The sequence below is a fragment of the Anas acuta genome, chromosome 6 (assembly GCF_963932015.1).
Source record: "Anas acuta chromosome 6, bAnaAcu1.1, whole genome shotgun sequence".
NCBI lineage: Eukaryota > Metazoa > Chordata > Aves > Anseriformes > Anatidae > Anas > Anas acuta.
This window is the reverse complement of record NC_088984.1, coordinates 20,932,832-20,959,364: the sequence shown is the minus strand read 5'-3', so window position 1 is coordinate 20,959,364 and position 26,533 is coordinate 20,932,832. Positions and strand designations below refer to the sequence as shown.

General features: G+C 37.3%; 1 protein-coding gene across 2 annotated transcripts; it reads right to left on the bottom strand.

The window, feature by feature from the left end:
- Positions 1-1,720: 1,720 nt before the first annotated feature.
- On the bottom strand, positions 1,721-26,474 carry DCAF17 (DDB1 and CUL4 associated factor 17). 2 transcript variants are annotated; one of them, XM_068685675.1, is made up of 14 exons: positions 26,328-26,474; positions 25,096-25,199; positions 23,609-23,699; positions 21,855-21,994; positions 20,699-20,777; positions 20,453-20,542; positions 18,222-18,329; positions 17,590-17,695; positions 10,989-11,131; positions 9,494-9,603; positions 8,980-9,070; positions 8,376-8,459; positions 7,118-7,273; positions 1,721-5,533 (listed from the first exon to the last, which is right to left on the bottom strand). In XM_068685675.1, exons 1-14 carry the CDS (start codon positions 26,472-26,474, stop codon positions 5,513-5,515), a joined length of 1,470 nt encoding a protein of 489 aa, XP_068541776.1. In that variant the 3' UTR covers positions 1,721-5,512. The 2 variants fall into 2 exon arrangements, with proteins under 2 accessions (XP_068541776.1, XP_068541775.1); XM_068685674.1 differs by lacking the exon at positions 1,721-5,533 and adding an exon at positions 5,691-6,345.
- Positions 26,475-26,533: the final 59 nt, after the last annotated feature.

The window sequence follows — 26,533 nt, the reverse complement described above, 5'->3', positions numbered from 1 at the left end:
TCAGAATGATCCTTCTGCTCTTTTTGGCAGCCAGATCCATGTCTATGAAGCAGAACCATTTGACCTTTGCTGTTGAAGACATTACCAATTTTTGCAAAAATTGGGAATATTGAACGGGACCTTTCCTTGAAGTAATTTTTACTTACTCTCCACCCTTTAGAGAGCTTTCACTGAGATAAAGTAGATGATAGTGTAGCTTTTGACCAAATTTCTATATGAGTTATTACCTATGCAGTGAAACTCTTTATTATTTTAATCCATAAACATTTTGGTTCTGTGAGTTGTAAAATATTTTTCTAATAATTTAAAGCCTTCTGTAACAATTTTTGAAAATCGTGAGACTGCAGAGCAGGAGCTGGAACTCCCAAAGCAAGATTATAAAATGTTACTGCTTATGCTTCTTGTTTAGCTTGTGCTATTTCATTTTCTTCACCACTGCTCAGCAGCCTTGTCAGTGAATACTTAGCAGAAAAACAGGGTGTGCACTCTTGAAATGCTTCTTACTCTAAATTGCAGCAAATCTTATCAAGCCACTCCCCTATCTTTTCAGTCCCTAGGCACTCACTGGGAAGTTCTTCGTACATGATTAAAAATACAAACAAAAATGGGAGTAGCACTTCTGGGATGCTGTTTTTGCTTCTCTGTCCAGATATCAGATCATTGAGAAGCCAGAGTGAAGTGGATAAGTGGGAATAAAAAACAATTTTGTTGAAGTAGAAATGCTGGAAATACGCTGCTTTGATCCACAATCCAAATATTTATGTGTTATACAATCAAGCCAGCTTTCAAGCAGTAGAAATAAGGGGCACTGGCATTATAAAGGACCATAATTGAAATGTGGTGTCAACAGTTGGGAGTTGGCACTCTGTGCAAAATAATTCTAGTGAATCTCAGCTTCTCCTTCCGTGCTTTCTTTATCTGTTCTTAAGAATCTGCACTTACATTTCCCTTAAAATATAATATTCCTAGAAGTATATTCCTTCCACACCCATGCAAGAATAAGGAATTGTACTCCCATTTTATGAAATGAGCTGTTAAGCTATACCAACCAAAGCAGTTCTTACAATTTTATCATTTTACCTATTCACTCTGCAAGAAGGGGACCTAGTTGCTTTCATTGTTAGAAAAAAAAATGCAGCTCATTTGTAATCACTTATCCAAAGCGAGCAGTATGACTCCTTTGAATTTATTTAATCTAAAAACATGAGAATGAGTTGGCAGAAAAAAGTCTTTTGGTGCTTCTGGAGGTTATTTAGGTCATCATTTTGTAACTTCAGTAAAGTAAAAATAAATGCTGAAGTTATGGTTGCGCAAATGTCAAGTCTAGCAACCAGAGAGCTTCAAGTGGTCTCCACTGAAAATCTAAGATTGTGAAATAGCTGGAAAAAAAGAAAGAAAAGAAAAAAAAAAAAAAAGAAAAAAAGATGCTCCCTTAAAAATCTCTAAAATTGATTTTAAATGCTGGAATATGTGTTTAATTGCTTTAGTACTCATGGCCTGTTCAGTCTGTGTATCAAGAGAGACATGTGGAATTTATGTTGATACACGGAAACTTTCTTGTGAATAGGACTAGTTGGCAGTTACTATATTATTAATTTATCCTTCAAATGCACCTCTTCTCACCCCTCTCTTCCCCCCGGAAATATCTGAATTTTTGATTTAGGAGGGACTAACTAAATTTCTCCAGTTGTTCATGGAGATAAAGAAAAGATTCGGAATGTACAGATATGCCATGTGTTTTTTATTAGTGAGACATATATACATATATTACACATAATACACATATATTAGATCAGTTCACACACCTTAACCAAAAAAAAAAAAAAAAAGTCTTTTAAATATACTGTACTTCTGACAGTGGCAATACTTGACAGTTGTAAAGAAAAGAACTCAGTCACTGCCCTATATATATGTTTTTGTTTTTTTTTGCGTGGCTCAGCCTTAGGAAGTCACATTTTGACTATTTCCCCTTTTTGCTCATATCATTTAGGTTTTATACATACTGGCAGCAGCAGAAAGTAGGAATAAAGCAACCTTAAGGGAAACCCCAAATGAATTCATGAGTCCCTAACCTGTTTAGTTACAGAATGCCCAGAGACTTTGCTTTAATTGGGTAACATCAGTCCCTCACAACTGGTATTTAAGAAAACACCCAGTCCCTCTACATACCACTCTATGCAGGTGGTATATCTTTCTACCAGATATTCCTAATAGCAACCTCTATCATAACTGGGAAGCAAATTAATTTGTTCATAAGCTTTTCCATCATGTGCGATAGCTCTCACAGTTCCAGAAGGAAAAAAAAAAAGTTTTTTGTTGGTGAGTTTTCAGTGATCCTCAGTTACTGTTAAGTAATAAGAAGGTATTTTTCTCAATGACAAGAGCAAAATAAAGGCAAAATGAGAATAAGATGAACAAGAAACTCTGCTGTTGAAGTAACAGGACATATCCAGAAGAGAAGAAAAAGAAACCTAGAAAATGCAGAACGCGTCTGTGATTCCCTGATTGGGAACATTGGCAAGAATGGGCTTAAGGTCCTGTCAATTTTATGTTTGAAATATACATTTGAGAATCTCTACCTGGGTTAACAGTTCATATGTATATGTTTACCTTTTTTGTATACATACATATATATTTTTTTTTTCTTGTGCATCTACTGCTAGTGAAAATAATGGAAGTGTGAGCTTTCAGCTTCAATCTTTTAAAGTATGTACTCGGTCCAGCTTCTTTTGATTGTATTTGATCTAATTACTGGAGGCCTTTTCTACAGACTCTGGAAGCCACTGCATGAGTCATAAGCACTCACTGAAAAACAAAGTAAGGGAACTCAGAATTTCACATGAATAGTTCCTTAGTCCAATTTTTTTTGTAAATCAAAAAACTAACAGTAAATGGGTTTCCTGATAATAAAGCAGTCAGCTACTGCCTGTGAAGGATATATATATATATATATTATTTATTTTTATATATATTTTATTTATTTTAATTTCTGAATCTATAGATTGGAAACAAAATATATTGAAGAATTTATTCCTTTTTTTTTTTTTTAGAGCAATTTTGTTTCTTTTTTCTTTTTTTTTTTGGTACTAATGTCACGTTTTGGTGCTTGCAGAGATAATTATGATGGGCAAGAATATTTTTTTATCTCTGTAATTGAAACCACAATAGCATTCTCAGAATTTCTCAACTTTACAAATACTGACACTCTTAAATATACTGAATTATTCAGATTGTGTAACAGACTTTTAAGTAACCTAGTTTACATTAGAAAAAAGAGAAAAGTTCTCTACATTCCTCTTATATGGACATGAAAGCATAGTTCTACAGGTCAGATCTAATGCCTTTATTCAGATTTTGTATCAATTTGACACAACGTAGTAGTACAGCTCTGCCAGCAGCCATGACTAAAAATGCTTAGGTGTCTTACATATAAAATCTCCTGGCAAAGAAAGGTACTACCTTTTTCTGCTGGATTGATTTTGTTTCAGGCTTTAATTTGAAATAAAAAGTTGATTCGGGTGGACTGCCAACAAGCATGCAGATACTTGTGTTTGGTTCAGATATAGGGTTATTTTTTGCAATGTAAAAATCTATAGGTTTGTGGCCAGGATTTTCATCCCTTTTAAATAAAAGTTTAGTTTTAGAATGTTCTGGGGCTTCGCATAGGTACAGAAGTCAACACTACTGTTCACAACTTGAAAAGCATAATGCATAAGTATTCACTGATACAGATTCTCTGGTGTGTCCCAGCCCATTTCTAAGTAGGGCTGTGAGTATATGCATGAAAGTATTCAGGGCTAGGTGTTCTGGATTCTCAATTCTTAAATAACTTAGGTGTTTTAAATTGAACGGAAACATCTCTCCTGTTTCTGAATGAAAACATCTAGGTGTGACCTTCCATGATGGAACATCTGCCATTATGTGTAGTTTAGCAACATACTGTGTATAGAGAGTGATTGTTTCTTACACAAAGCCCATAATCTTCTTCATCAAAGTCTAGGCTGACTTTTGTTCACTATAAATTGCTGCATTTTTCAATAGATGGACACCCACGTACAACTGTTGATTTAACATGCAATTACAAGTCCACAGTAGCTTCAAAATAAGTCACTAGAAAGCACAGCAGAATCTTGAAAGCTTAAGCTGATCTTCATGAACAGAACATGCACCACTTAATAAACAATCCTCTAATGAAGTGTAAATGTCTTGCTCTGGGAATAACTGTTTTAACATTTCAAACAAAAATGATCATGAAATACCAATACGGAAAACTACATGTACGTCATGAAAATGTCAAAAACATCACATGTTGGTAGTGGGGTTGGTGTAGTCATTAACTGCAAAAATCTCCCATAAAATTCTCTGCATTCTCCCATGCGTGGTTCTCTGTGTGGTTCTTGTGAAGGCTAGCAAAATGATTACGACGCCTTTCTTGAAATAAATCAGCTGTTAAATAGCTTCAGTGTTTCTGCTTCACTCCATCTACTCTGGCCCCAAACAGATGATTCACAACCATCTGGCAACTGTACTTTTCCTTACTAAGTATCTTTTAAGTCTTATCAGCTTGTTTTCATGTAGTAGTTCTTTATTAATAAAGATATCCAACTTGTCAACAGTACAGTAAAATTTCATCAGTTGTGTTACTAGCTATATAAAACAATTTGCATACATCAAAAATAGCGATGAGAAAAGAGATGAGGAGTATCATGAAAAACAGCTCTGTAGCATTCTTCTCCAACTGGTCAACTTCTGGTCATTAGTTGTTGGTAAGATTGCAGAGTAAGGACAGAGGACAACAGGGAGTACAGAGGCAGAGTGTTATGCTTCGCCAAGAACACAGATTGAAAACAACAGAAGAGGAAAATCTTTTTTCTTGTTTATATACTAATGCACCTCTGTGTTCCTTTACTGTTGTTGTGACTTTTGAGTATCTGAAAAAAGAAAGCAGTTGTTTCCTTTGTATTGCTTCTATAATTAAGGAATTGTATTTATAGCCTTACTTTTCAGTTAGGCTATTTTTTTTCTTGTCCATGGTAAAGTAGTTCAGATTTGTTATCATTGACTGATGTGACAGATTCCTAGTGAAAGGAATTTAGTTACAAATAAATAATCCATACACACTCAGAACAGAAATTTCTGCTTAAGTACTGGATCCTATAGATTCATGTTAATTTCTGCCCTCTTGTCTCCCTGATACTTACATAGTAGTGTAATAGACAAGTGCCTTTTCCTGGCTATTAAGCGAATACTTTCTTAAGTTAGTGTGCAAGTAGAGTGTTGCTGCTGCTGCTCTGTATTTCCACTGTTGTTTATTACCATCTTAAGTCTCCCAGAGGACATCTTTGACTTGCATCTGGTCAGTTCGCCTGGTCATTTGCATGGTCATACTTTGTGACCACAAAATCTACAGCTTGGGGGTTGCTTGTTTTTTGTTTGTTCATTTGTATTTTTAATGAGCATACGACATGGAACTTTCATGTATCAGACATGCTGCACTCATGGTAGCTTTGGCTCAGACTGAACCTTCATGAACCTAAATATGGGGAAATACAGAAAAATGTCTTTTTTTAAAAAAAGAAAATATATCCATATAAAATAATAAAAAAATATATATACAAAAGGCAATAAACATGCCTTATTTATTCATACTTATTTAAACCAAAACAAAGGCAACCAGCAAACTCAAGTGGTTTTATGTGAAACAAAATCAACAGAAGGATTTTGTTTAAGTGTTTTAATAGTAACTGCCATTTTTTTACTACATATAAACTTTATCCTATCCAGTTTTACATACTTTGTTTAATTAACAGTCTATATTAAAGTTGCATAGGTAAAACTATGGAAGACAGAACACAGCAGATGGTAGACGACCAGTGAGTCTACATCTTTCTCCTTGACGTCCAATATTTCAACGCAGTTGCTCAAGAGAACCAAGAAATGCCGTAGCCAGCATTAATGATGACCTGGTAAACACATTAAAAGCCACTAGAGACTACAAACAAGTGGACAATATCAGAGAGAAAAAAGGAAGTAAAAAACCTCTCATAAAAAGTACGAAATGTTAAAATTAAACACTGAAGGAAAAACAGTAGCTGACTAATTCATATGTATGAAGCCCTTAAATAACATCCAAAATGAAGTTGCTGTAGTTATGTCTTAAATATATTCAAAAATTCTCCCTCCTTTTTTACAAAACACTCTTTCTGTTTTTTCACGGCGTGAGCATTCGTCTTCTTTTGCAGTATCACAGACCATTTGGTAAACGTAACAGCTGAACCTCCTGTTAGGCTTCTGTTCTATGTGTAACACAGTGTCTCTATCAAAGTAAACTTCATGACTGTAAGTCTGAAATGAGAAAAATAATTCTGATTTCAGCTTCCATTTCCACAGCTTACTAAGAATACTGTGCCTGTGTCATTTTCCATGTGTGCGTTATCTCTCTGATCAGACAGGAAATTTGTGTTGGGGCACAGTCTGCCCTTCCAGAAAAGGGACAGAATTTTTAAACTTCCAGAGGTTTTCTACACACCTATTTTAGGAATCTAAGCACAAGTTAAAGCATTGGAGTTAAGTTAGGATCCTTAGTTGCCTATACACGATGATAAAAGAGGCATCAAAGGTGCTGAATAATTCAGACCATCTACGTTAGTACCTAAATTTCGACTATATGAACCATTGCATCTCTCCAAATATACACAGTGGGGTCCACTCTTAATTCTATGTATGAGTAGTTCTAGTTAAGTTAATAAGACTATTTATGAGCTATAAAGTTAAGCTGATGTAACTAGCCAGAGAGTGAGTATTCAAGTTGATAAATACTTCAGAAAGACTTAAAGGAAAACAGAACAAACAAAACCAAAGCACAACCAAACAACAAACACTGATTTCAAATCATGAAGATTTTCAGATAAATGAACTACTTTCTGATGTAATACTTATGTTTCTAGAGTCATGACTATTATTTTGTGCAAATCTCATCCATAACATTTGGCAACACAATTGATATATCTACTTCAAATCTGAACAAAAAATTAATGCAGAACAGTATATAATCAGGTATGGGAAATGTTAGTATAAACAAAAAGAAAACACAAACAAGCAAAAAAGGAATTCTCACCACATCCCAGGATTCCAGTAATGGAATACTCTTAAGTAGAATCCCCTGCTCATTACAGTGTAAGTCGAGGTGAGCTCTTCCATCAGCTCCTATTTGAGTAACTGCCACAGTAGATAATAAATCCAATTCATCTTCATAGTCTACAATTTTGAATGTCTTAGGAAAAAAAAAAAAACAAGTTCATGTATGAAACATATTTCACATTCCCTTCTTCCTAAATTGTACAGCTATTTCTTTCAGGTAAAAGAAGAATTGGAAAAATTCTAATTCTTAAGTCTTATGGCATAAAGGAAAACTTTGTCAGCCTGATACACAGCAGGCATCTTTCCCAGCACAAAGTGTCTAATGTATTTTAGCAAAACTCCTTAAGAATGGAGGAGAAGAAAATTGATGTTCTGAACAGTCTTAATGTGCAAATTGATGCATTTTATATATAACATACAGGAAACAAAAATACAGTGTGCAGACTGTAATTTTTATTATGTTGAAAGAGGTGAATAGAAATGAACTACAGACCTGGAGGACTGTCCTGTTCTTAACAACAGTAAAATCTTTTTCGTCAGAAATAAAGAACAGAAATAACTGCCAGAAACTGATGAATTTTAACCATTGTGCTTATTCTAGCTCTAGATAGAAAGCTACAAAATATTCTTCACAGCTTCTTGAAGAGGCCGTGTGTGTGAAGACTCAACACACAGCATGTGGTGTTTTCACTCTCAAGAAGCAGTTACTTAAAGTAAGTGTTGAATACTTTCTCCTGCAATCAAATCAAAGTAGCTGGTAGAGAAAATATAGTTTAGGTATTTAGATTATATTGACTTGGTTCCTCTAGTCTTTTATTTAAAGCAGGGAAAAATATGCTTCTTCCAGTTCATAAAATACTTTGGAAGAAATGCTTAAAGGAAGCGTTTGAATGGAAGGAAGAGTAATGGTTCATCACATTAACATTTAATTTCTGTGCTACTGTAGTCACATGGAGTTATGACCGTGTCATGGGGCATTAGCTCAGTTCTTAAAAGAAACTGACTATCCACAGAACAAACACCAACAGTGGAGAAAACAAGTGGGAGGCAGATGGGGGAGTGAGATACTTTGAAGTCAAGTCAAAGAGACAAAGACAGCCACAGAACATGGATGAAGAACTCAAAGATTAATACAGCTAATGGTTACAGGCACTGCACCTGTAACAGGAATGACTTCTGTCTAGCTAAACTTCTTAAATAGTCCATGACTTGTTTTTATTCAGAACATCAGTTACCTCTTGTTCTGGGTCATCATCCAGCAAGTTATAACGCTTTTTCACCACTCGACCAGAAGCTGTTACAGTAACAGAGCTGTTCACCTTTGGAGAAAAAAAAAAAAAAAAAAAGGCTCAGGACTTCAGAACATTATAGTTTCTTTATACCTATTTGACAACGCATCTATTTCACATCTTTTGCTTTCTGACTTTGCTTTAAACTCTGGGATCTTGTTTTATGCATTAGCAACACATGGCCCTATTGCCACCATCTTTTTTTTGTGAGATGCACAAAATTATCCATCGTAACACATTCATTTGAAGGAAATCTGTCACCATTTTGTATGTTTTACATCAGTGATATAGTTATACTATACATCTTAAAGAATGCTGAGAACTTGTGAAAAGACTTGAGGATTCAAAAAACTATCCAGAAAATGTAATTTGTTTTCAAAATTTCTTTCCTACAGCTTAATAGAAGTCCAATGAAGATGAGTAAGATCCTTCAAAAAGCTTTGAGTTATGCCCATAAAATACAGCAATTACTAATATACATAAAAACCCCATGTATTGCTCAAAATCATGCACAATGATTTCAGACATCAGAAATTCCTGTTAAACTCACACAGCTTTCTTCTCTGTTGGCCACTATTATAAAGTCTTCTGAAATTTCTGTTTGGTCTGTATTACTTTCAACCTCCTTAAGCTTCAAGACTCTAAAAGAAACAGAAATCACAAAATGAGTCACGCATCCAAATCCACCTGCAACAAACGTTCTATATTTATAGTTAAAAAACAAAACAAAACAAAAACCACAGGTATATTTAAAGCCAACAAATAACTGAAATTGAAATAAGCTATTTTTGTAATTTACATGTATCAGTGAAATTTTTAACACTGGTCCTAGATTTTTTTTTCACATCATAATCTAGTGTTGACTGCCAAAGCCCACGCTCCTCATGTAGAAATCTGCAGGTGTTTCTACCAGGACTCCTGATTCTGACAAATTCATCATTTTTCCACTTTCTAGGAGCTGATGACAGTGCTTTGGCCCACAAATAATCAAACTACCGAATTTATGCAGTTCTGCAACTTTTCACCTAATGAAAGTAAAATTTGAGGAAGAAAAGTGGTCATACTTAATCAAATTTGGTCCCACATGGATTATTCTGCCCGACATATCTGGATGGAAATATATCCAATCAGGTTCCAGTGAACAGCATTTCATATCCTGTATGCCATTTTTTGCCTGAAGAAGGAAGGGAAAGCTTAGAATATTATTATACTTAAAGTCTCACAGATCTAATTTAGAAAGGAAATACTCAGCTCCTCTCCATGCTCCTCTGAAGATTTATAAATATTGCTGACAAACAAGATCAGAAAGGATGGCAGTGGACATCAATAATAACAACTCAGACAGTTCTAATTCTCATGGATATTCCATGGAACAGTTTCAACACTTTTTAAATATGCAATGAGCAATGGCCTTGTACCATGATTATACGTGGCCCAACCTCTCGTAAAACTATTAAGATTAAAATATCTTAATATTAAATATCTTAATATTAAAACTAATATTAAGATGTACTCAACATTCTGCAAACACTCAAATAATTCTAGCAATTTGTGTTGTGTCAAGACATGAGAAAAGCATTAGTACAAACTTTGACTTGTGCATCACAACTCAGACTCAGCCTCTCTTGTGCAAGTATTTGTGGAATGTATAAGCCTGGTATAGCTTGTGATTTCAGCAGCAAAATGGTCAAAATTGTGGGATTTTGGCAGTTACTTTCTGTTAAATTCAGCTAACCTAATCATTCAAAATTTCAAATCATGAACCCATATAGGAAAAAAAAAACACAACAGGTGAGAAAGGATTGCTCAAGTCCTTTTGAATCAAAATTAATCTTCAGCTATAGTTGTGAAAGATGTTTTGAAGATAAAAAGAGACAGAAGAGGGATCACTGATTCAATCAGGCTAGTAAAAGAAATGAGGACGTTCACAGATGAGAAGTTTTTTGTGAAGAATTGTGAATTAAGAGGCCAGAAGCTGCTGATACTACAGAAGTATCTTCAGGTCAAAAGCAGATCCAAAATAAAGCCTGAGATGGTGAGCTCACGCAAAAGAATATATGATGAACAGCACATTAAATAAATAAATAGGGATGCTGTATTAAGCTGATTAATAAAGTCTTTCCGAAGAGAGAGAGAGAAGGTACAAATCAAGAATAAACCATAAACATTATGGAAACTTATTCTGCAGTGTCTTGAAACTTAAAATATTTCTTTCATCAAGCCACTTGGTAGGCTGAACAGTCAAAAATGAATTAAGATGTTACCATGCAAGGAATCAGGTATGAGATTATGCTAGAGTCTATAAAGATGGGAATACAGCGCTACGTAGCACTGGCAGTGCTATGATTGTATTGGAATTAAGGAAATCACAGAAGCAACACTAATTCAGGAGAAAACATGACTTCACTGGATAGCAGATACAACAATGTGGGGTGATCCCTATGTGAGTGCCACGTTGGAAAAAAGGACTTTGTTACTTCAAGCACTACTCAGAAGGAGAGGTCAGGACAAACGTGACAACACATTCATTCCAGAGAAGCTGCTACCTGAATATATTACCAAAGCATTGTCTTTCAGAGAACAAATATAGAAGACTCCTTTGTGTTTCTTCTTGTTAGGTGTGATGATATAATGCCAAGGGTAACCTCCAATTTGAAATGCATTCTCCAGAGAAGATGCTTCAAATAGCAAAGGTGGGGTATCTGCAAATATTGGGTAACGTTAAGACCATTAGTAGCAGAACAATCATCATTCTATTGATGCTTACAATTCTAAATTATAACAAAGTTATTAATCTTCAGCACTTTTGAAGACTGGTGGAAATACATTGGCTGTTACAATTTTTCTAGCACTAGCTATACTTCCTCACCTAGCCTCCAGGCATACATTTGCAATTCCCTGTGGAAAGTTACTGAGTTCTCAGATCTTCATGCTGAGCTGCTCTTCTGATATCTTTGACTTACTTCACTCCAAATGAGCTGCATAAGCAAAGACTCAGCAAACAGTTAAAATTAATTCATCTTATCTGAATGAGCATGGACTTAAGAACAGATCAAATTACACATCGAAAGGGTCACTATTCTCTTGAGAAAAATAGTGCTTAACAGCTGGAAACAGGCTAACAGCAGCAATCCTAAATAACAGAAATAAACACAGAAAGATACCTGAATACAAATATTCCTTATCCTCTGATGTAATCCAACAAAATAGTGTGGACCACAATTTATTCAATCTGTAGCCAAGTTCATAAACAAAATTAAAGAATTCTTGTAATTGATGGCAAAAGGAACGTAGTTCTCCCTTCAGTTCAGCTGGGATAAATTACAGAGATACAATATGCCATTCCTACAGGTCTTCTGTGTACTAAGTTAGAGAAGCATCTTGAAAAGAAATGTACTCTGTACAGAGTTTTATAACTTTCATCAAATAGCTAAATAAAAGCAATTTCTACAGCTGCTATGACTGCATCAATTTTAAACTGAAAAACAAAACAAAACACATCTCTCTTTAACAGAACAAGAAGTGCTGAAAAAAAAGGGGGCGGCAGGGGGACAAAGTGTAGAGAAAATCTGTAATTAGCATGGATGTTTAAACAGGCAGAACATAAGCACCCAAGCTGAATTACTATGAGAACAAAGTTCTTATCTAAACTTGTTTTTGTCCCAAAGGTCTCACCCATATTTTGACTTGTTCTTGCCCTGCTTAGTCCAGCTAATTAACCAGACCCTGACAGTGCCAAGATTTTACATGACATCAGAAATTATGTTTATATAGTGCTTCTTTCCTTTTCTTTCATCCATATTTCAAAGCACTTTAGCTCTTTAGATTGAAAGGAATCACTTTCCATGGAAAAGGAAGTCTTTCCTGAGCTGGAGAGTGACTGTCTTCTAGTTGTCTTTTGGACTATAGGAAATGGAAAACTTCATGTGAGATATAACAAAATATATAGTTTATGAAAACTGAGGCAGCTGCAGAAAATGTGGAGAATGTTGAGGATGAAGGCATATGCAAAGGACCTGCATTTATTAAAATCTGCCAGAAAATGTAAAACAGGCCAAGAACACTTGTTAATATTTCCCCCCATAGACTTACTATATATATTCTTTAAAATAAAAAGGTCCCTCAAAAATTCTGGTGGATGGACTAAATGATAGGTGTAAATGGTTTTCAGTAATACAGCAATCCTAAGCAGTATAGGCTGCTCTTAAGATACACCTTTCTTTTTATGCTCATTTGGCAAAACACTGCAAGGTCATAATCACCTAAACCATGGTGATAGTGTGACTCTGCTGCTTCAACTCCCTCTTTCCTGTTATGTGTCACTTGCTCTTGTTGCTCTACGTTTCCTATTATCATTGTTCCTGAGTCCTTTCCCTAGAATTGCAAGTTTTCAGTCTCCACTTGAGCCTCTTCATTCGTTTCCTTTGTTCGTTTCCAGTCTCATCTAAGCATAAGCCACAACGTTGTTCCTGGCAGCACTAACCTGTATTTGTTCTAATATGTTGTGGAAAAAAAAAAAGAGAGCAGAATATCTTATGTTTTTTGTTTAAATTACTGAATCATAAAATAATAAATCAAGCTATAATTTTAAGTTCTAGACATTCAGAAACTGATACGATGAAGATTTATAGCTACATTTTCCATTCTTTCCACTGTGACCAAAATCAATTTTCTTACCAGTCAATAGCTGTAAAGGTTGTGGTAGGTACATAGTAACCTATGTGTTTTGATCTCTCTGTACTTCCTCTTGGGTACCTAATGCACCATAAAAATAGCACTATATTAATTGCCATCCCTTCTGGCAATTTCTGTAGGGAAGCTAGGACTAAATAAGTAGGGAAATTATGAACAGTTAAATTACAGTAAATACAAGTTTAAACTCTGAAACTGTTAAAATCTCACTCACTGGAGCATTACATTACACTGAAGAGTCAGTCAGCCATCTCATTCTCAAAAAAAAAGCTCAAAAACCACAGGAATGCAACTATCTGCAACCAGCAGCCATGGTAAATGTTTGTCCTAAGTTCAAAACGTCCTAACCACAAATTCTTGAATGTGATTCAAGATCAAAAATATTTTCCCCAATACATTGGTTTTAAATATCAAAACTAAAAACTATAATGATCTGTAAGACATGAGAACATATCTAGTACAGGCTTCTTTTTAAAGCTCCCACAGCGTGTTTTCCATAGGGCCTTTACCTTATCCGGAGGATAAGGTAAAGGCCCAGCTGAAGTGCATCTACACCAATGCACGCAGCATGGGTAATAAACAGGAGGAGCTGGAAGCCATCGTGCAGCGGGCAGGCTACGACTTGGTTGCCGTCACGGAAACGTGGTGGGACCAGTCTCATGACTGGAGTGCTGCGATGCCTGGCTATAGGCTCTTCAGAAGGGACAGGCAGCACAGAAGGGGTGGCGGTGTGGCTCTCTATATTAGAGAGTCTTTCGATGTTGTAGAACTCGAGGCTAGGAATGACAAGATCGAGTCCCTTTGGGTTAGGATTGGCAGGGACAACAAGGCTAGTGTCCTGGTCGGGGTCTGCTATAGACCGCCGAACCAGGATGAGGAGACGGATGAGGAGTTCTACAGGCAGCTGACAGAAGTTGCGAAATCGTCAGCGCTTGTACTCGTGGGGGACTTCAACTTCCCTGACATATCCTGGAAGCACAACACAGCCCAGAGGAAGCAGTCTAGGAGGTTTCTGGAGAAAGTGGAAGATAGCTTCCTGACGCAGCTGATTAGTGAACCTACCAGGGGTGGTGCCCTGCTAGACCTTCTCTTCACAAACAGAGAAGGACTGGTGGAGGATGTGATTGTCGGGAACAGTCTTGGGCAGAGTGACCACGAAATGGTGGAGTTCACTATTCTTGGCGGGGCCAGGAAGGGAACCAGTAAAACCACTGTATTGGACTTTCGGAGGGCTGACTTTGGGCTGCTCAGGACACTAGTTGGTGGAGTCCCATGGGAGGCAGTTCTGAAGGGCAGAGGGGTCCAGGAAGGCTGGGCGCTCTTTAAGAGGCAAATCCTAATGGCGCAGGAGCGGTCTATTCCCATGCGCCCAAAGATGAGCCAGCGGGGAAGAAGACCAGCCTGGCTCAACAGAGAATTGTGGCTTGAGCTTAGGAGAAAAAAGAGGGTTTATAAACTTTGGAGAATTGGGCAGGCCACTAAGGAGGACTATAAGGATGTAGCGAGGCTGTGCAGGGACAAGATTAGGAAGGCCAAAGCTCGTCTGGAGCTCAATCTGGCTACTGCCGTTAAAGACAACAAAAAACGCTTTTATAAATACATCAACACAAAAAGGAGGACTAGGGAGAATCTCCATCCTTTACTGGATGCAGGGGGAAACTTAGTTACAAGAGATGAGGAAAAGGCGGAGGTGCTCAATGCCTTCTTTGCCTCAGTCTTTAGCGGCAAAACCGGTTGCTCTCTGGATACCCAGTACCCAGAACTGGTGGAAGGGGACGGGGAGCAGGATGTGGCCCTCACCATCCACGAAGAACTGGTTGGTGACCTGCTACGGCACTTGGATGTCCACAAATCGATGGGGCCGGATGGGATCCACCCTAGGGTACTGAGAGAACTGGCAGAGGAGCTGGCCAAGCCCCTATCCATCATTTATCAGCAGTCCTGGCTATCGGGGGAGGTCCCAGCTGACTGGCGGCTAGCAAATGTGACGCCCATCTACAAGAAGGGCCGGAGGGCAGACCCGGGGAACTACAGGCCGGTCAGTTTGACCTCAGTACCAGGGAAGCTCATGGAGCAGATCCTCTTGGGAGTCATCATGCGGCACTTGAAGGGCAAGCAGGCGATCAGGCCCAGCCAGCATGGGTTTATGGAAGGCAGGTCCTGCTTGACGAACCTGATCTCCTTCTACGACAAAGTGACGCGCTGGGTGGACGAGGGAAAGGCTGTGGATGTGGTCTACCTTGACTTCAGCAAGGCTTTTGACACCGTCTCCCACAGCATTCTCCTCAAGAAACTGGCTGCCCTTGGCTTGGACTGGCGCACGCTTCGTTGGGTTAGAAACTGGCTGGATAGCCGGGCCCAAAGAGTTGTGGTGAATGGAGCCAAGTCCAGTTGGAGGCCAGTCACTAGTGGCGTCCCCCAGGGCTCGGTGCTGGGGCCGGTCCTCTTTAACATCTTCATCAATGATCTGGATGACGGCATTGAGTGCACCCTCAGTAAGTTTGCAGATGACACCAAGCTAGGTGCGTGTGTCGATCTGCTCGAGGGTAGGAAGGCTCTGCAGGAGGATCTGGATAGGCTGCACCGATGGGCTGAGGTCAACTGTATGAAGTTCAACAAGGCCAAGTGTCGGGTCCTGCACCTGGGGCGCAATAACCCCAAGCAGAACTACAGGCTGGGAGAGGAATGGTTGGAGAGCTGCCAGGCAGAGAAGGACCTGGGAGTGATGGTGGACAGTCGGCTGAATATGAGCCAGCAGTGTGCTCTGGTGGCCAAGAAGGCCAACGGCATCCTGGCTTGTATCAGAAACACTGTGACCAGCAGGGCTAGGGAGGTGATCGTCCCCCTGTACTCGGCTCTGGTGAGGCCGCACCTCGAGTACTGTGTTCAGTTTTGGGCCCCTCGCTACAAGAAGGACATCGAGGTGCTTGAGCGGGTCCAGAGAAGGGCGACGAAGCTGGTGAGGGGCCTGGAGAGCAAGTCCTACGAGGAGCGGCTGAAGGAGCTGGGCTTGTTCAGCCTAGAGAAGAGGAGGCTCAGGGGTGACCTTATTGCTCTGTATAAGTACATTAAAGGAGGCTGTAGCGAGGTGGGGGTTGGCCTGTTCTCCCATGTGCCTGGTGACAGGACGAGGGGGAATGGGCTAAAGTTACGCCAGGGGAGTTTTAGGTTAGATGTTAGGAAGAATTTCTTTACTGAAAGGGTTGTGAGGCATTGGAACGGGCTGCCCAGGGAGGTGGTGGAGTCACCATCCCTGGAAGTCTTCAAAAGACGTTTAGATGTAGAGCTTAGGGATATGGTTTAGTGGGGACTGTTAGTTTTAGGTCAGAGGTTGGACTCGATGATCTTGAGGTCTCTTCCAACCTAGAAAATTCTGTGATTCTGTGATTAAATTGTGGTTTAGCAGAGAGGAAAATAAGGAGAAATTTCTTTTTGCAGAACCTGAGACATCAACTATAGCAACCTATCACTCTGTTTTGATACAACATTGCATCATAACTGAAAGCTTTAACTAAGTCTGCATTTTATCTTTGTCTGTATTTCATCAAGTTTATATAAATCTGTTTTGTATCCTATTATATGACACTGTTTGTGAACATAAAGATCAAAAGCACTGTATGGGGACAGTCACCTGTGAAAGCCATTTAATAGAGAAATATTCAAAAATTTAAGGAAAGAAAGCATGCATTATTTGATTTTGGTGAAACCTGCTTTTTCTTCCCCCTCTCAAGTGCCTCATTTGAGCTTTTGAAAGTGTATTTTCAAAGGGAAAAACGTTTCACAGGAAGTCTCAGACTTTAGTCAATTATTAAGAGTCATAATATCAAATTCTAATCTAAAATGCACCAGCAGAAGTGAATGTTTGGTTTCAAAGAAGTTAAAGTCATTACATAAAGCAGAACATTCATAAGTTAGTGATTTAAGGCATAAGAATTGTTTTTAAGAGATAATTTCTTCTCTCCTCGGGAATTAACTTTACTGAAACTGGCACATTTCCAACAGTTAGAAAAATGAAAATGCAATTTGGACAAGTTATATCCTGTCTCATTGAATTCTGACTCTTCAAGTCAGATTGAACTTCCTTTGACACCTTTTGCTTATGTACTATATACAGTTTCTGGGTGTTACTAACAGTTGTCCTAGCCCTTCCTCTTTCCCAGGAGCAGTTGTGTCTCAGAAACGAGGAAGGTATTTCCACTTTGTGTGTTGCTTACAAAGTTTCTCAAATAGCTAGTTTCTGTACTAATTTTCTAGGCAAGTCATCAAATCATAAAATCATGGAACATTTTGGGTTGGGTCCTATTTAATTAATTCTTGTAATTGCAAGTAAAGCAAAGTGCATTTTTGCTGTAACGAAAAAACAGAAGCATAGCAGCACAATCTGAGGACAGTAATTTTAATGTTCTTGCTGCTAAAAATAGTCATAAATAAACCATTTAAGCCAAGATAATACAAAGATCATAAATACCTGTTATTTTAATGTTACACGGAAGACCAAACGGATACTTTCCTACAACTCCCACTTGACCATTCCAGTTGAATTCACATCCCAAATCAAACGGCTGTTCCATGAACTAAAATAATGCAGAACAATTCAGTTTATTGATGCATATTTACTTGCTGTTTGATTTTAGTGCTCCATTACTGCTGCATTCCTCATCTTGTTAGATGCTGCTTGAAGTCTTACTTTTGAATTAACATCTGTTTTTTTATAGGAAGAAGACAAATGTAAAAGTCTCACTGAGGTTCAGTTTCAGATCAAACAATCTTCCATGCCCGTCATTTTCTACCCTTAGTATTTGCTGCTGTAACTACAGACCATGTATATAAAAAGCATCACACCCTGGTCTAGCATTTACAGAACTCCTCTCTACACGTGTTTAAATGCCTGTTTGACCCCATTTCTCATGGTTTGCAACCTGTAACTAGTGTGAGGAGAATTTTCTGATAGTGCATCCATTTGTATATTCAGATTGTAAATAGATTTAGGCAAGATCTCTATCCTTTGACACAATCCCCATGTACCGATGTGGCATTACATGAATATTAATGATTTGTTGCCACAACATAGCATGGATCGTATGAAAAATTTCACATTACCTGTTCAGTGATGGCCTGGAAGTTATAGAGCCTGACCAGACCCATGCTATACATTACAATAAGGATTCCATTAGAAACATCAACATCTGTAACACTATTACCAAATATCTGGAAAAAGGAAAATAAAAATATTCTATTAAGGAAGAAATAATTGAGAGAAAGCAAAATGGCAATATTACATACTTAATTATGCAATCAACTTCCTTTTTGACTCTGACCAAAACCTATGACCAGTGTTTTAGTTTAAGAAGGTTTCTGTAACTCATCTGTTCTGCTGAGTTTCTGTAATATTTTGCACTGCAATAACACCTGGAATTAGGTAAGTCATATTCTGCAAGCACATTTATTTTCTAATTGGTTCTCATTATGTCTTTGCATCATATTACCCAGTTATTACAAGAGATGAATAGATTTTATTACCTAGCATCCCACAGGAAGTCGATAACAAAGCTAACAGTTCAATCTAAAAGAACTGATTTTCTATCTTCTGTTCTTTCTTCATCACCAGGGTAAAATACTAGTCTAATCATGGCTCTATGACTGTGTACAGCTGTACTAAAACTACACTATCCAGCTGTCACAGAATACAGGATCCTCTTTGAATTCAAATTAGACACATACATGAGAAGCTGATTACCCTTTTAATGATTATGAAGTATTCATTTGTGCTACTCCTTAGAACATCTCCACTAAAAAAAAACAAAACAAAAAACCAAAACAAAAACAAAACAAAAAAACAAACTAGTTCTTAATATTTAATGAATAACAACATGCAAAGTTGGTAATTTTTTTCATATTGAGATGTTTGGAAGACTAGAGTTTTCATTTCTTATTCAGAATCACTACAAAAAGCAAATAAAATAAGGTTAAAACAGGCTTAAATGTAATTCAAGAAAATAAAACCCAAGCTGGAATACTCCTAATTCTTAACTCTATGAATGATCTAGTGATCAGTTTGTTCCTGAAAGGTGAATTCACCCCTTAGACCTTGTCTTTTTTTTAGCCTTATGTTGCTTTCTCAGTGCATTTGTTAGCTTAAGGTGCCAGACCCAAACTTTAATAGTCTCCCAGTCCCAAACTCTCATTACTATCCTTGAGACCTTTCTAGTCTGAACTTAGACTTTATTGTAGCATACCATCTCAGCAAAGCTGTGGCATTGGGTTCATTCTGCAGTCTTCAAGAGTAATCCTAATCCTAACTGTAACATAACAGTTCCATCCCACTGATCCGTATCAGGTTTAGCATTGCATTCGCTGGTTGCTTCCTCTTCTGGGTGTACTCTCAAGTTCCAAATTCTATCCCAACCTTATTCCTAGTTGTAACAATTGCTCTAATGATCAGCACAGGCCCAGTGGATTAAATACTTTTCCTCATACATTCTGCCTGTTATAACCATGATGAATCCATCATGCCATTCTTAAGCAGATTGAAAATACCCTTGATACTGGTAACATTTGTATTTTTCAGTCCTAAATACTAATTTTGAACAGAAATGTGTCCTTAACCATTCTTGGGCCCAAATGAAAAATTGTTGAACCCCCCCTTCTTTCATTTACCAGCTCATTCTCTTTTCACAGCCTCAGTCCAACCCAGCACCAGCTAAATAGCTCTGGACTCTAAATAAGACCATAGCTTAAAGAGCTTTGAAGACAGACTCTGCACGTTCACACTGTTCCAATTTAGGTTGTATCTAGAACTGCCTGGACTTTAAAGAGACATTTTTTCACCAGAGCACTAGAAGTTGTCATCTGGCTTGCAGTCGCCTAATGTATACACTTACTTACAGGTCACAATCCAACCTCTGAAAGCTTGTTTTCTCTTGACTCATAAATCAATACACATATTTATATTTTGCCACCTGGTATCAATGATAATACAAGTTTGAAACATTTGTAACTGTATATAGAATTCATAGGCCATTACTAGGAACTGATCAGAAGCATATCTATCTTTAAAGAGGTAAAAAGAACTTTACAAACACTGCACAGTTCTCTAATTCTTATAATTTCTCTAAGTTCTGAAATCCTACACATCAAGAAGTAACGCACTAACTACACATTTGCATTTTCTCTTCTGGAATTATTAATGTTCCCTCAACACAACTACCAGACACTAAAAGAACATTAGTGCTAATTAAAAAAATAGCGTCCAAAACATTAAGACTTCCAAAATCCTGAGACAATTGCCTGTATCATTCCTCTCATACAACTACATTATAGACTGAACTTACCTTTTTGTTTATTTCTAGCATTCCAACAAATGAAAGGGGTAATACTTGGAATACAGCAAGATGGAATAGTACAGACTGTTGGATACCTGCCTGGGAAGGAACAATATTGAACATAGTTGTTATACTTGTTATATTGTTATACTATACATCATCGTCCTCTACCATAGTAACAAAGCATAATGTCTCCATATCTGTCCCTGTAAATTTCTTGATTTTGTAAAAATGAGAGTTTTTCAACAAACTTACCTGCCGTGATACTGCAGGCAGCTTATTCTGAGCTGACTTTATAACCATTACCTCTTGAGGAGTATCCCAGCTGAGGTACCTATTTGAGACAGGGAAGGCCTGTCTTAATCATTGTAAAATCCTTTAATAAAATTTTAAATAATAATATTAAAATAATTTTCATGTAAAATATAATCTATTGTAACTATGCAGATTTTGCAATAATGCAGAAGCCACAGAACTAGATACCAGGAATGGCTTATTCCATAACAGGATTGTGAGAAAACTTTTAAAAGTATGAACATTCACTGTCTTATTTCTTTCCATCCCTTCACAAATCACTGCTTTTTTATCCTTCAGTCTAAAGAAGATCATTACTTCTGAGAACTGAAAAAAAAAACACGCTCCTTGCCAGAAACTCTAACTGTTCTGCTTTTAAAGAAAAAAATGGATACCCTACAGAGAAGTTAAAAACTGCTTACTTTAACTTTTAAACATATTTTTCTTATGCTTTATAAGGTTTGTTTTATAGTTCTTAGAGGTCCTCTCCTGGTATGTGTCTATTGCAATATTAACAGCTATAAAATTGTCAGAGAAAAGCAAATAGTAGCCTGTTTTTTGTGGCTTTTGTGGAACTTGATACCAACTTTGAGACCATGATACTTTAGCTGGTGAAATTCTTCTAAAGAAAACAGAGTGCAGGAATAGTACTCTAGCAAAACTGCTACACAAATAGACCTGTAGTCAGCCATAGGATATGTATGAGTGGGTACCTAAGGTTTTATGAGCTGTCTTTCACTCCAAAAACTCCCAGAACTATGAGTCCTCTGATCTGCAGGGAGTGTTTCAAAGGTAGTATATTTCCACTATGTTCAATGACCAGCAGCAAAGAAGGATCTGGGAAAATAGGGTGAAGCTTGATGAGGAATTTGGGATTTCACCCTTTTTCTGCTCTGTATTTGGTGTAAATTTCCTCCAATAAAAAAAATAACTTCTACATCCTTTGGCTAAATAATATAGATATTGCCCTTCCCCAGGCATATATTATCAATAAAACAATACTTTCTGAACGCACAGAAATTGAACAGCTTAATATACTGCAAAATAAACATGATTCCCTTTCTCCATTTTAGTGCTAATGATGGTTAGTTACATAAACCTTTGCCAATGTTAATACCTGAATTTGCAGCCACAGCCCGCAAGGTATATTTTTTCCAGTATTTCCCCACTGTCAGCAGAGAGACGCAGAAGCCAGTTCTGTGCTGTCAAGACTATGAGGGAAGATTTATAGTCTGATGGATTTGGAAGCATTTCCCCCTACATAACAAAAAGATTATCAGAAAGAAGTTTGTACCAGAAGGATACATAACATTTTAACATAGTAACAAGAAAACAAAAGTGAATACATATTCCTCAAAAGCTAAAGGTGAAAAGCTTCCTCCTAATCACACCTGGATCTCTTAGTTCATGTCTGTGCTAAATTGCTGACTATTACATAACTAATCTGTTATCTTATTTTTTGGAAGGTAGTTACTTTTTCTAGAAAACACATCGTTTAAGACTTCCTTTCCTTGCATAAGTGAAGTATAACTGCTTATTCATCTGATACCAAACTTCATGAGAAATCTATTTAAGTATTGCAAAATAAATCATTGAAAGGTAACTCAACAGGAACTGCTGAGGATGGTTCTCACGATGCTTGTTTTTTGGCACCTCAAATGTTGGGCTAATATTCCTAGTCTCTACGGACAGTGCACAAATGAAAAAACCCTCAAGAAAGGGAAGTGTTCTCTACAGTCTAAGGAGTCCAGCCTCTTCATCTGTGTGCTCAAATTAAATTGTTAGAACTAAGTTGTATCAGCACCATATGAGTAACCATAAGGACCTTTTCTTATGAAACAGTGAAATTATACGGCAACCATTAGTTGCTTCAGAAAAGCTAAGAACAACAAATCACACTGTGAAGACTAAGGATTGTCAGTCTAACTGCTTGGCATCAAATGTGTCAAAATTTTGTAGATACGAAAAAAATTGTTGGTTTGAAGTCAAATGGAAAATCCACCTGTAATAGCAATGAACAGAGTTTTCAACTTGAACTGAAAGATATTCAAGTTGCACAACATTGCTGTACCATAGGCACTACAAAGAACAATATAGAAATCTTGTAGATTTTCTGTTTGCATTTTTCATTTATTTTTCCTCATATATTCCAGACTACATCCCAGCACAGCGTTGTCAAAATGTTAATAGTTAAAAATTCCACTAAGTAAATCAGAGGATTCGAACCAAACAGAACAACCTATGAATGAAGAAATACTTTTCCTTCTTCTCTTTACACTACTCAATGTAAAATGCCTAAATGAATCATACAACTTTTCTAAAAATTGACCTTTGAGAGAAAACAGAACAAGCTTCAGTCTAAATACTGAGGCAAGACTGGCCATCTATGTACAGATATCTATGAATGTAAGGGAAGAAAAGAGGGAAATTATGTAATCTATTAACTGGAAACAGCAGAAAAGCTTTTGGACAGAGTTGCTTTAATAGGTCATTAGTTTATCTGCCTTTTTTTTTTTTTTTTTAATGTTAACAGATCTGGTGAAAACAAACTCCCATGCTAACTCAAAAATAAATAATAGATTACAACAGAATTTATATTGTAAGGAATTAGAATTGCATAAACATAAAGGCAACATCACTGTTTTTAAAATCTTCTACATTCATGAAGAAGCATTCAAATGCACTGTTGAGAAATTCAGAGAAGTAAACCTCTAAACATTCTCTCAAAATAAATAAACATAAGTTAAATGATTCAACTCTACAAAAACGTTGACAATAATAGTTCACAGGAAAAGAATGCTCTAAATCTATTCCACTGAAAGATATTAATTTGTTTTTCCACAACAATGCTCTAATAAAAAGTAATCTTACCAGTGGGCATTCCAATAATAAAGCATCTTCTATTTTTTCCGACTTAGAACACTTTGGCTTTTGATAAAGTATTCTTGGCTCTTGGGCAATGCTGGAGGAAAATGATTGCTGATCATTAGTTCATTTTATAAACTACTTTCTATCAACAAGTCATTTAACACACTTTTTCCACTTTTGCAAATCCCGTCTCTTTAGGCAAGTCAGAAATCTAGGTACCTTTTTTCCTTTGTAAATACTGCTCTCAAATTAAGCCTAATAATTAGGCTTAATATTAGGCTAATAATTAATCTCAAATTGCTCTCAAAATAAAGCCTAATAAGCAATATTAGTATAAAGTACTATCTAAAACCTAACCTTTCCTAATTTTTTAAGTTACTGTTAATAGTAATGTTCTTACTTCAGAGATAGACATTATAAAGAAAGCATATTCCAGAAACTAAGCATTATCCTGGAACCTTCCCCTGAGGCACTTTCAGTGTTGCCTTCTGTAGTATAAAGGCATGGCATCATTTACAAATATTTATTAAAAAAAACCCTACTACTAGAATAAAATCTTCATAGAGTGCACAGTTTTCCCCTTAGGGAGAGGATGAAACAAAAGCAAACCTTGAAAGGCGTTAGACAAGTTACCCCAGTACTGGAAAGCATTGAGACAATGTATGAATGAAACATGGGTAAGATTTCTATCTCTACCATGAGCAAATGACAGATTAATTTAATTAACTCTTAGTGGTTTACACCAACAAAATAATTTGTCTTTCATGTATCATATTACATTGTCTCAATACTGTTCTGACCACAGCTTAACAACACAGTTCTCCCAGTCCCTAATACTTCCTTCAAAAGCAGAAGGAGCAAGGACAAGGACTGGTGTAAACAGGACTTCCCATCCTCTATCCTGCCCTGTGCCCAGCGGTTTCTGAGCTGTGACTCTGCAGCAGTTCATGGAATAGGAGAGTGAGAATTCAGAGCAGTGAACTGACCTGCAACATGCATTACAAGCAGCGAGTACTCAGCACCTGGTACCTTTGTATGAACAATACTTTACTTCTTTAATGAAAAGTTTGTAGACATCATACCAACCCTGTTACAAACGCTGATTTTGTGATGCATTGACACATTCACACCAGCATACTGCTGGTTAATGGATCACAAAGAAGGAAATTACTGTTCATTTGTCTTCTTAGTGCAAAATCCTAAAATGATGATCATCTGAAACTCCTGAAGTGCACTTGAAACCTAATGTTACACAGCATAAAAGTTACACAAAAACTTTCCTTCACCAAAGCAGTTGTCACATTAAGAGGCAAATGAATTTCAGTGTAATTTAACAAAGATTTATGTATCTAGTTATTTTTTGCTCATAAGTATATTCCGCTCAATTCACAAGGACTATTTGGAAGAGCAAAGTTAGCTACGTTTCTAAAAAACAGCGTCACAGTATTGAAACTATAAGCTGAGGTAACTTTTTATTGTAAGTTTATTACCTGCTAATACAGCACTGGTAGTTGTCTAAGTAAATTCTTCCTCTTTCATAAGCAATAGGAGATGCAGAATGAGTCGTCCAAACATTCTTGAATGTAGTACTTCCCTGAAAGAGACAATGGTTGCAACAGTTGGTAACAAATTATACTTTGGGAAAATACTTGGTTCCCCCAGCTTAGTAATTTAATTTGAATGAACCTTTCTTGATGAATACATAAAGGATTATTTTTTAAACCAAATCAAAAGATCTTTTAGGGAAGATTTTTCTTTTATAAGAACTAAATTAAAACATCTTTTTATTAGCTTTTGGACAGCATGTGCAATGCACATTTTGTCATTAACTTGTCTGCATTAAGACCGGCAATTTTAATACAAAATTTTTCAATCAAGAATAAAACCCTCCAATGTGTAAGTACGCACATATATCTCTTTTGTATGTAATTAAATTTACTGAACTTGATTCCATTTTGCTTGTGGTGAATTGTGTGAAAGGTATAAAAGACTGTTTATAGAGAGTTATTTGCAAAAGGAACCTGAAATGGTAATGGGATAAACTACTCGCATTGATAAAGCTACTTGCAGGCATTAAAGATATCAATAGCTCTGCAGCACTAACAAACATTTCTACAAAAAAAAAAAAAAGGGTTTTGTGTGAGAGACAGGTAGACTCGTTTTTATTTCAATAACCCTTGCACGCCCTTAGATCTAGCAGTGTAAGCGGCCATTTACCTGACTGCTGATAAATGAATTTTCAGGTACAAGAGAATTGCCAGCTCACTTCCACACAATAGCATTCAGTGCATTTCTATCAGTTAACAAAATCACATTTAGTCTGTAAGTGGTTTGATTCCTATTTTGTCTGTAAGAAATTTCACTGACACTTCAGGGTTATGTTTACCTGAGGACCTCTGCTGATTATCTTATTTCATTGTGAAAACTTCATTCAACACTGATGCTCCCTAAAACATTGTAAATTTAATATTAAGTCACGTTAGAAGAAGAAATAAGCGATACAAAATCTCATATGAGACTGTTTCTACGTAGTGGGAATATTAGATATACAAGTGCTTCTCCCGTTTCTGTACGGCACAGTATTGCGTATGTTTCTAGGTCAGAGTCTCATGCAATAAACGCAACCACATCTCCCTCTCTTCAGCAAAACCCCGGCTCCGTTTTCCCCCAAACTTGTTAGCGCGACCCAGAGACTCGCGAGCCCCCCGCGCGGCGCCGCTACCTGGCAGACCAGGCTCCTGAGCAGCCCCATGTTCTTCCTCAGGGCGACCCCCGCGTCCCTGGCGTAGAAGCCGTGGGCCCTGCGGCCCAGCAGGCGGCAGGCGTTGGGAGCGCGGCGGGCGGCCCCCTTACCGCCGGCGGGGCGCATCCCGGCGCCGGGCAGCGCTCGGCTTCCTGCGGTGTTTGGGGCCTCCCCGAGCCGATCGC

Coding starts and splice junctions, on each gene's coding strand:
- DCAF17 (XM_068685674.1), bottom strand. CDS start 26,474: ATGCGCCCCGCCGGCGGTAAGGGGGCCGCCCGCCGCGCTCCCAACGCC. Junction 20,543..20,698: donor TGCCTGCAGTATCACGGCAG/GTAAGTTTGTTG, acceptor GTTCCTTCCCAG/GCAGGTATCCAACAGTCTGT. Junction 6,346..7,117: donor TACTGGAATCCTGGGATGTG/GTGAGAATTCCT, acceptor TTCTCATTTCAG/ACTTACAGTCATGAAGTTTA.